Source organism: Xenopus laevis, chromosome 3L, assembly GCF_017654675.1.
Source record: "Xenopus laevis strain J_2021 chromosome 3L, Xenopus_laevis_v10.1, whole genome shotgun sequence".
Lineage (NCBI taxonomy): Eukaryota > Metazoa > Chordata > Amphibia > Anura > Pipidae > Xenopus > Xenopus laevis.
Genome location: NC_054375.1, coordinates 51,616,970 through 51,628,189, shown reverse-complemented (window position 1 = coordinate 51,628,189; position 11,220 = coordinate 51,616,970). Strand labels below are relative to the sequence as shown.

The 11,220-nt window shown below is 35.6% G+C and overlaps 1 protein-coding gene across 1 annotated transcript in view; it reads right to left on the bottom strand.

Annotated features, from left to right (window-relative positions):
* Window positions 1–10,221: 10,221 nt before the first annotated feature.
* Window positions 10,222–11,220, bottom strand: part of ppargc1b.L (peroxisome proliferator-activated receptor gamma, coactivator 1 beta L homeolog) — a 60,319-nt gene continuing 59,320 nt past the window's right edge. The window contains exon 12 of the mRNA XM_018252190.2: window positions 10,222–11,075. Coding sequence (XP_018107679.1) covers window positions 10,972–11,075 — 104 coding nt within the window. The 3' untranslated portion in view covers window positions 10,222–10,971. The remainder of the gene's footprint in view (window positions 11,076–11,220) is intronic.

Genomic DNA, 11,220 nt, shown 5'->3' with positions numbered 1-11,220 from the left:
TTATAAATGTTAGGTGCCAATGTAGAAAAAGTTTCTAGTATTAAGCAGATCTGTTCATAGCCTTTTGCATAAAGAAAAATAAGGAACTGGCCATCTTACAATATTTATTTTTATTAATATTATCTCCAGGAATATTCACATCACATCAAACGCAAGTACACAGGGATCTTGAATTCATATATGCAGCTATTACAATTATATTGCTTAAATCTGCAAAATGTGCATTTCACATATAGGGAGTCATTATAAAGCAATTTTCATCCTAAACTAATCCTAAGTACATTTGCTTTCTAATCAGGTCTTTGTATTTTTAATTCCTATTTTTGTAATAAATAACTACAAGTATGGGATTCATTAATCGGAAACCCATTATTCAGAATGTTCCAAATTACGGAAAGGCTGTCTCCCATCGACTACATTTTAGTCAAATAATTAAAATTTTAAAATATGATTTCTTTTTTTTGCTGTAAAAATCAAACAGTACCTTGTATTTCATCCTTATTGGAAGCAAAACCAGCCTATTGGGTCTATTTAATGTTTACATGATTTTCTAGTAGACTTAAGGTATGAAGATCCAAATTACAAAAAGATCCATTTTCCGGAAAACCCCCAGGGCACGAGCATTCAGGATAACAGGTCCCATACCTATACAAGAAATCAGTTAGCAAACATAGAGTTCCCAATTTATGATAAAGAGTGAAAACGTTTAGGTAAGGATGTGCCGTCTGATGTTTTTGTACCTAGCTGTATGAATTAATTGTAAATAATCTGAGCCATGTTATTTCATGCGGTGCAAGCGGTGCAATAATTATAGGGCTAGATTAATATGAGGTGAAAGATGTTACTATACAAATGTTGTGCCTAGTTTAATTCATTCTTTTTACTAGTACTATATTAGTATATTAGTATAGAGATCAACAGCAACCAATCAGCATGTAGAATTCATTGTTGTAGTAGAGTTAGATGAAGACGAAGTTTCATTATAGAAGTTGTACCCGAGTCACAAATTCCTCCCTTTGAAAAAATCTATTTACATTATTTAAAGAGAAACAGCTGTGAATATTTCACCTTTTAGTAAATCAATCACATTATGTCTATGCAAGTATTAAAGCCATTTCTCTTGCTTTGCAGTAAAGGCAGAGACACGGTCAGATTCAGGGAGATTAGTCGCCTGGTGACTACGGGCGACTTTGGAAAACAAAGCGCACCTTTTGCCCTCCTGCCGGCGATTTACATTCTAGTTGGTGGGAAGGCAGGGGAGGGCATTTCGGGGAGATTAGTCGCCTCAAAGAAGAGGAGATTTGTTGCCGGGCGACTAATCTCCCTGAATCTGACCGTGTGTCTCTGCCCTAAGTCTTCTAGAAAAACGCGCAGCTCAAGATGATATTTTATAATGCAGCAGTGCCATTCCCAGAAACCAGTATCTTGGATGGCGCTTCATTGTGTTCATGTTTCTGTATTTTTGGTACTACAGATTCTGAAAAAGATAGACCCAACAGCTTCTCGTTATTCCCTATGAGAATGTGCAAACTACCTAAGGGGGGCAGTGAGGTTTGTATTTTAGGGTAGCTGTAGACTCTGAGAACAATAAAGCTGTTTGATACATAAATGGTGACTAAGCAGGTATAATTGTCTGTGATTTCATCTAGAAGAGCAAAGGGGAATATGAAGTAAAATAAATCTGTATAAATGTAAATTTTCCAGAGTAAATTAAGAAAAGGCATCATGGCATTATGTCTTGTGCTTTGGAAATTCCCATCAGTAGAGTGTGTAGTATTATCAATGTATATATATATGTAGGGAAACTCTGTAAGGCTGGCGTATTCTAACCAAGTGTTTTTCAAACTAATAAAATGTATAATCTGACAAATTAAGATGTTTCTGTGTATTGTAATTACATGCCCAAATAACTTTAATTTGAGTTTTTTTAAAATGTTCTTAGAATGACATGTTCTTTGAGAGGGATCAGGTTGGTGTCAGGACCTCGAGAGCCTGGAATGTTTTCATTATAAGGATATCACATTAGTTCCACCTTCCATTTATTAAAGGTATATTTTGTATTAATTTTAAAGAACATACAATTCAAAAAATGAAAAGAATAAAGTCAAAATACAGTAATGATTAAGGCATTTTGATATAGAGTGATCAATAGGTACTGGTAAGTATTGGCTTGGGTGGAATGTTTTATGAGCAGAGGTGGTCCAAGAGAGGGTCTAGGATGAGAGCAAGGAGGTGGTTTGGAAACAGTTTGGTCCACCTTCCATTTTTAAGATAATATTATTGCTGAGCTTAAAATGATTCCTTTTCCTACTGATGGAAGATTATTCTCCCACAACACAAGTATCTCACAGGTAACCCTTCCCTTTTGTGTAAAATTTTGTAATCAGCTCTTGGAGTCACTATGGAGCTGATATATATGGTGGTGGGAGAAGCCAAATGTTGAGCTACAAAATGGGACTTGAACCTAAGAAGTTTGGCATCCTCAAAAATGAAAAGGAGCCAATGTCAGGTGAGTAGAAGACCACAGGTTGGATATCTCAGACGTTTCGAACCATATATGAATACTGTCATGACTTGAGGAGGGTTTAGCTTTAGAACTATATAACTCTGTGTAAATAATATTTGAATTGTAAATTGACATCTTCGTTCCATGTGTATTTTGTTGTACTTGCGGAAACATCCAGCTAAAACAGTGGGCACAGGGGGTTATCCACTTAAAAACATGCATCAATAGATGCATTTTAATAACCACCTGTACTAGCATTACTATGCAGTTTTTTGAGGATTATGGCACACAGGATGGTGTTTTGTGTCACCACTCCTGATAACAATACAGGAAAATGCCTTAAGTGACTGACATGGAGCTGTGGAAAGTGGATCACTGCACCAAAAACACTTACACAAACACTCTGGGGCAGATTTATCAAGGGTCGAATTTCAAGTTTATGGGAGTTTCTAAAAACGCCCATCAACTCGGAATTAAAAAAAACGACCAATAGAAATTCATTTAAAAAACAGCATTTTTAAAAAATGGGTGACTAGGATTGAGCTGCAAATTCGAAACCAATTTGATCAAATTTTTTCACCCAAAAAAATTGTTTTTCAAAAGTCCACCAAACAAATCCAAATTGATTGTAGGAGGTCCTCCATAGGCTAAAACCAATTCGGCAGGTTTAAGATGTTGAATAGTCCAATTTGTATTCTTAAAAGGACAGTACATGATACATTTCAAAATTCAAATCAAATTTGGACTATCCCTCGTTGAATTACACTAAAATAAACTCAAAATTCGAATTTGAAAATTCAAATTTTCAATTCGACCCATGATAAATCTGCCCCTCTGTGTTCCATCAGCCATGGCACTTTTCATTTGATGTGTTTTGACCATTACTGGTTTTCCGTGGACAACAGTGACAGCCAAAACCCCCATGTGTTGTTAATGGAAGGACGTACGGGCAGTTTTGTCTTTTCTTGACTAAATTACAGGATGGTTTCTCCACCAGCACATGCTATTAGCCCAAAGCTCAACAGTGGTAGCAGCATAGGAACATGGAGCTCCTATCAGGTCGGGAAAGCTAAATTCTTCAAGGAGAGGTATCAGGAAAGCTGTTATCTTGTTACATACCTACCTTAGGGGCAGGCTGAACTGACAAGCTGGTGATGGGGGGGCAGTATGGACATCAATTTGCAGGGCAGAAGTAAAGGAGCATTGCTGCCAATTAAAGCACAATTTAGTTGAGGAAATTATGGAAATAAAACAGAAAGGCTTGAATTTTGAAATTAGATATGGTGGTCCAGTCGAATATAAACATTATGTTGTTTTCAGTTGCTTGCTTATCCCACTCTACTCCTCCCCCACCATGATCTACAAAATAAAGATATGTCATGTTTCTCCTCTCCTTTTAACTTTCTCTATTCTAACATTTCCACCATCTTGGCAAACAATCACTCTCCATTTTTTTTCTTTGTGCCTCTACCCATTTACATACAGTATTATCTCCTGTACTACTCCATTGGGATTCCTCAAGTTGCTTCACCAGACCCATTCTTCTCTTTGTATACTTCCCCACATGGCCAGCTTATCAATTCATATGGTTACCCTCACCACACCTATGCTAATGCTACTCAGACGGATACTCAGATTTATGACTTCACTTCTAATTTTAACCCAATAACTCTCTGTTAAAGGAAAACTATACCCCCCAAACAATGTAGGTCTCTATAAAAAGATATTGCATAAAACAGCTCATATGTAAAATCCTGCTTCATGTAAATAAACCATTTTTTATAATAATACACTTTTCTAGTAGTATGTGCCATTGGGTAATCATAATAGAAAATTGCCATTTTAAAAAATAAGGGCCGCCCCCTGGGATCGTAGGATTCACTGTACTCACAAACATACCAACAAACCATACATGTTAGGTCACATGAGCCAATTAACAGACAGAGTTGTGTCTTTTGCTTCCACACTTCTTCCTGTTACAGTTAGAGTTGTAGTATTTCTGGTCAGGTGATCTCTGAGGCAGCACACAGACCATCACGAAATGGTGGCTCAAGGCAAGAGATGTAAAAGGGCAAGATTTACTTAAATATATATTCCAGTTTGGTAAGATTCTTTAATATGCCACTTAATATGATATGAACTATCTGTTGCTTAAGTGTTCATTTTGGGGGTATAGTTTTCCTTTAAGCCTTCACAAACACGCATTCTCCTCAAAACTCTTTTAGAGCTGCAACCCTTCCCCCTTCCATCATGGGGTTTGATTATAAAATGAGTAATGGATAAAGCGGGCTTGGATACTGCATCAAAGTACAGATCTGATGTTTATGTATGCTTTGAGAAATGTAGTGTTACTCGTGTAATTTTTTACATTTTTGAAGTACCACAACATCTCCATTAGAGATTCCCAAAATCAACAGGTCAGTAAAGATGATGGACCAAACCCCACAAAAGTTTCCTGTGGAATGACGGTGTGACATTTCAGACACATAGAAAGATCCACAAACATACATTAAATCAAAGCATATTCAGAACACACGTTTAATATTTTCATTTATACCATATATGGTTTAATTTTTATTCGAAGGCTGAACACATTTTGCTATTTACAGTACATGAATGTAGAGATTCTACAGTTTATTTTGTGATGTAAACAAGAAACTCCTTATTCATAGGAAGAGAATTTGACAAATAGAAGCCAGTCCAGAAAGTATTTACACAATTTAAAATAGACTTTATACTCACTGGATAATATACTGACCAATTTTGGTTAAATTACCTACGAAACTATAGGATTTGACAATGTAAAAATACAATAAAACATTTTCTTTATAAGGTAGACATTTAAATCACACTAAAAATAAAAAGAAAGGCATAGGTACCCATGCCGCTGGAGGTTAAAAGTATGTTACATAAATAAAGGCATAACAGAACTGAATTCAAAAAAGTATAAGTATAAAAAAAAAACACCCCTACCATTTAAAAAAACATTAACTCAATTCATTCATTAAATCAATTATTTGCAGTGTCCTTACAAAATTAGATTTATCCTATATTTTTAAATAACAAAGATGATGTGCTCCCCACCCCAGAATCAAACTGAAATTCTTACACCTTCCTGGTGAAATGCAGATCAAATTCAAAAAAGGGGTTTAAAATGTTATTGGTTTTAGTTTCGAAAGAAAAGCTTGGATGCTGCCTACTGGTCTATTCTGAGTTCTAGATTAGATTGGGTACTCTAGAATGGTGTTTTGTTTCACAGCCCTTGAACTCTAGGGCATGTTTTATGATATTCTCAAGAGACAGGTGTGTATATGACACAGTGATTCATCCACTCAATGATTCAATCCTGAAATAGTGTCCTTTTTGGGCTAGGGAATAATGCGGAGGACGAGATAATGAACCCTCGAGCTAGAACAAACTTAAAGCAGAAAATGCAGCCGAAGTGGACGGATTGTTCGCCGTTGCTTAGGATGGAAGACAAGTTTAATGTGCACGAATGTCAGGAAAACAGAAAGTCTAGATAAGGATTTTATATACATATTTAGCAAGAAAGAATAAGGAGAATGCACATCTCTAAGGACTTTCTGCAAAGTATAAAAAGTTTTACACAAAACTGGTTAAAACAAAAAAAAAGAAATACAAATGCAAAAGTCATGAAATTGAAAATCATAAAATATCTGTAAATTTTTGTCAAACTGGATGCAGAAAAGGTTTAGGGACAAAATCTAGATTGAGACATCTGATGGATTTTTTTTAAGCATTGATAGATGCCATAATACACTGAAGGGAGGACTTGCATTACTAGTTTTACTGACCATGCTCTAGCATCTGTACTACAGGGTCGTGCCTTTGCCATTAACAAAAATTGCATGATGGATGTAGCCATGCTTTCTAAATAGGGTCAATGCGATGAAAACAGCCCTGTATAGTTCCAACACCATCACTGGAAAGTTTTAAAGGACCCTGCAGTTACAAAACAATCGATATTTCCACTAAGAAATGAAATATCGGTGTAATTACCCGCCTCTGAAAACCCAGAATGTCGTTCATTGATGCAAAAAAAAGTACAGTATTGAGTTATATTGTAGAACACATATATTAGAACACATTTGCCTAAATTCATTTCAAGGTGCTTTAACAGCCACAATGACAGATTATCTAGTATAAATGTATGTATTCATATATTGATTTGGGGGGGGGGGGCTTGAATATATAAATGCTAATTGTGCAAAATGATCAAAACAAATGAGAAAAGCCTGATCTGCTTTGCCTCCATTCCTACAAGACAAAGAAGCAACCATCAACAGAATTATAAAATGTACAAGAGGTTTTAAGAATCTAATATTCAAAAAAAAAGGAAATCTCTTGTTATAACTCAAATTTTTCTTTTGTTTCTTCAGTTTAGGAGAATTGGGGAAATATATTTATTACTGGTGCTTAACATTACATGGAACAATTGCCAGAATATAAATTGCACCCAAGGCTTGGGCAAGACACAAAACTTTTGTGCATCATTTAAACGCTCCAAGAAAATCTCCAAAGGTGAGAACTGCAACTCTATCCCTCCAGGAATGCATATATGTTTTTAATTTTCTATGTATAAATCTGGATACCGACTGGGTACTACATCTCATTTTGGGACTAAAGTAAGGGATGGGAACATACTTTCAAGACTAGAAAAATGGCAAAGTTCAAAACTGCAAAAATAAAACTAATTTCTGCATGATTAAAAACCCTAATTCTCCAATTTAAGCAGCAGTGTAGCTGTTGTCTAATTTAAATATTATCCCCGCCCCCTCCAAAAAAAAAAAAAAATATCAGGTGTTCTGTCTGCAGCAAAATTCGTTTTAATTGGCATTCCTCTGTTGCAGCCAATGAAAAAGCTTGGTACAACAGCAAAGCAAGTGGTAGATGACACACCTGGGGATGACCATGATTGCTGAATGCCTAATGCAGCTCAAGCCATTCTAGTTCAAAGGTGGTTTATTCTAAAGGGTTTTGTCAATACTGTGCTCTCCACAGCAAGAAATTAGCATAAAAGTATGTAAATGTCTATTAGTGTTGTACTTTAAAAATGGCATAACTAATGCAAACACTCAGTTGCAAGCTTTATCATTACTATTTGGCTACAGAAATCAGCATTCCCTGGGATCCACAGCTTTAAGGGTAAATTACAGGAGAAACTTGTTTTGTACTGGCCAAAAAAGGCACAGGTACATGCATAATAGTTAAAAGTGGTGAGCAAAGAATGATTGATTCACTTTGGAGATTCAAGCTATTTTGATATGTTCTATTTCAGTGTAAAGACATAGGTTTAGTAGAAAGGTAATGCTTAAAATCAAGTTGCTTATTTATATAAAGCTTATTACCCCTGTCAGTAAGCATCTTTTTAATTTTAAAGTAGACGGACATTCTTTTTCTACCATGCTTTCGGTTTTCAGTGGAGAACATGTTTAGAAATAATATTCATTGTAACAAACAGTGTGCATCCTCTACATGACTCATTACCCAACGTCAGTTAAAGTTAGACGGATTTATCTGAAAATAAAAAATATACATATATACAGAACTCAAACGTTACATCGATTGCATTTGTTTTGTCCTCGATTGTGGTGAAAGAAAGAAAGAAAAACACTACCAAGATAAACCAGGCTGTATTGTTGCAACAGGTTGCTACCAGCCTCAGTCTACCTTGGTTTACATTCACAGGTGTTAAACACTTGCTTTTTTTTTTTTAAACGTCATCTACAATTGTAGATAGTTGAGGTGAACCCGTAACTAAACTACCTGTGCGTAAGGACCTGTGCAAGTGCCTATATTCTGCATAAGTGCTGGAAAATATGCTTGTTAAACAATTGTCTAAAGGCCTCAAGAAGGGGAAAACACATTAGTACACTCCATTAACATCTCCACCTTGATCTGGGTCTGAGAGAGAAAATTCCAAACGTAGGAAACCTCTCTAGTGCCCAAGGGGTTACAATGAGTATAAAGACCAAGTGATTTAACAAATGGTACCATCATTATGTTCAACATAAAATCTAAATCTACAGAAATGCCAATAAATTATATGTTGACTGGAGATAAGAGATATTTCACATATTGACATCAAAACTTACCGGCACAGCACAGAACAGTTCTAGTCACCCTAAAGGTGTTATATAAGTATATATTTATATATATAGATTTTTTTTTCCTACAGTAAACTCTATAGCAATCACATGTAAACATCATTGTTGTGTGGGAATACAATGATAGAAAAAGGCAGAGCTATGATAAGGTGTTTGCCAAAGAGGAAGTTCTAATCCTTGCAAGGGATTATGGGTGCTGCTGGAAGCTTTGGCAAAATAAGAGACCGGAGAAATACCCCAGCTATGACTATTTCTAAGAGTAAGGCTAACTACGCATAATGGCTTAATCCTACATTCTATGCTACCCTGCTAAATATTCAAGAAATCCTAAATGAGGCTGGTCGCCCCAATTCTCAGATATTAATGATTTGTCCCTAACACGTCTGTGTCAGAGGAAATAATGGCTTTTTTTGTGACAAGCTGAAACGGAAAGGTTAGAGACTGAGGGGGTTATCAAAGGTCGAATTTTAGAGCTTTGTGAGCTTTTTTAGACCTCACAACATCGAATGGTTACTAATTAAAGAAAAACTCGAATCCGTGTAGTTGGGTTGAAAAACTAGAACACGCCAATTGATTGAGTTTGTGGCGGGGAAAAAGCTCAAATCGCTCGGGTTTTTAAGCGAAACCCACCAAAAAAAAAAAACTTGACTTTGAAAACTTGAATTTTTTCATGGAACTCGACCTTTGATATATAGCCCCCTGAAAGTCCTTATCTACACTATCTGCCTGTTATTTGTTCAGCTTCGAGTATTGCTGTGTGCTACAACAAACCTGCAGCTTTTAGGGTATGATGGCCGCACATTTGACATCCCTGTGTTAAGCAGTGGTCCCATGCATTCCCTGTTAGTAGGAGGATGACATGGAGCCCACTATCCCTTGGTTATCTTTGGAGCAAATATCGTACTTTCTATCACAGAACAAACAGTTCAATGATATAATATTAATGATTTAACATGTTATGCCTTGGTGACAGATACACAACTGTTGTCTATGTTCAGGACTCCTTTAAAAAAAAAAAAAAAAAAAAAAGTCATGTATTTAAGGAAAAAATAAAATATAAAAAGAATATATGGTATTATAAAACAGAAAGGTAGCAAATGCTACATACAGGTATGGGACCTTTTATCCAGAATGTTCATCAATTAGATGTCAGAATAATGTTCAGTGCTATGTCAGAATAAAAATTTACAAGTATGGGACTGGTCATCCAGAATTCTCAGGACCTGGGGTTTTCCGGCTAATAGATATTTCCGTAATATGGATCTTCATACCTTAAATCTACTAGAAAATCATGTAAAAATTAAATAAACCCAATTGGCTGGTTTTGCTTCCAATAAGGATTAATTATGTCTTAGTTTGGATCAAGTACAAGCTACTTTTTTATTATTACAGAGAAAAAGGAAATCATTTTTAAAATTTGGATTATTTGATTATAATGGAGTCTATGGGAGACGGCCTTTCCCTAATTGTGAGCTTTCTGGATAACGGGTTTCCGGATAACAGATCCCATACCTGTATTATGATAGCATGTTGAGTTTTAACTTTTTTAGGGGAAAAAACTTGTTAAAAAAAAAAAAGAAAATGGAATTTTAATTAAAAATGGAAACATTTATTATAAATAAGATGAAAAAATGGATTTAGTCAGCCCTGAAGATTCAGTGACCTCAGTTGCGTAGAATTCTGAAGACCATTTTTTTTCCTACCAGTAAATATTCATGATCCTTTGCCACCATAATAACTCTCTAAAAAGCCCTACACTCTTTCAGATTTACAGTAATGCCCAGTAATGGTTCATGGCTATTCGTGTATGAGGATTAAGTTTTGATCTTTTGCAAACACCCCACTACAGTGCATAGTTCAAAATGAAGCACATCTGAAATACAGTACATGTGAACCATAAATACATTTTTTTTTTTGTTTAAGAATATACATCTTTCTCCTATTAAAATTAGTTTGTTATTTAGACTCTAGTCACAAAATGACATTGCATTTTTTGTATGGTTTTGACTTTTTCTTTTGTTTATAACACGCACTACAGACAAAATATTATGGAGAACGCAGCTGCAATTACAACGGGAAAGAGAAGAGGAAAAGACGGGACATCTACGGACACACCCGGGAAGCGAGTATACTAAACTGTGGCAGTGAGACAGCGACACCATGGAGAATAATCACATACAGAAGCAGCTTTTGTTCAATGTAAACATCAATTTTAAAGGATAAAGTCTTTTTTGTTTCTGTATTCCATTTTTGTTTTTTTTTTTCTTTAAAACGTAAACATAGGGGAAGTGCCTTGACTTGAGGTATTGAGGTGCTCCTCCTATGGGGTTAAGGCTGTCACCGATGCAAGCTTCTTTGTGCCTCTTTCAGCAAGCTATCAAAATCCATTGATTCGTATTTACTCTTTTTTACTGTTGACGAAGGCTCCACTGCATTTGAATCTGTATAAAGATTTGGACAACAAATGCGTTAACTATGGCACGACTGTCTATGCCTCTAAAATACAGAAAACAGAAATATCTATATAGCATAAACCAGGGGTCCCGAACCTTTTTAACCCGTGAGTCACATTCAAATGTAAAAAGA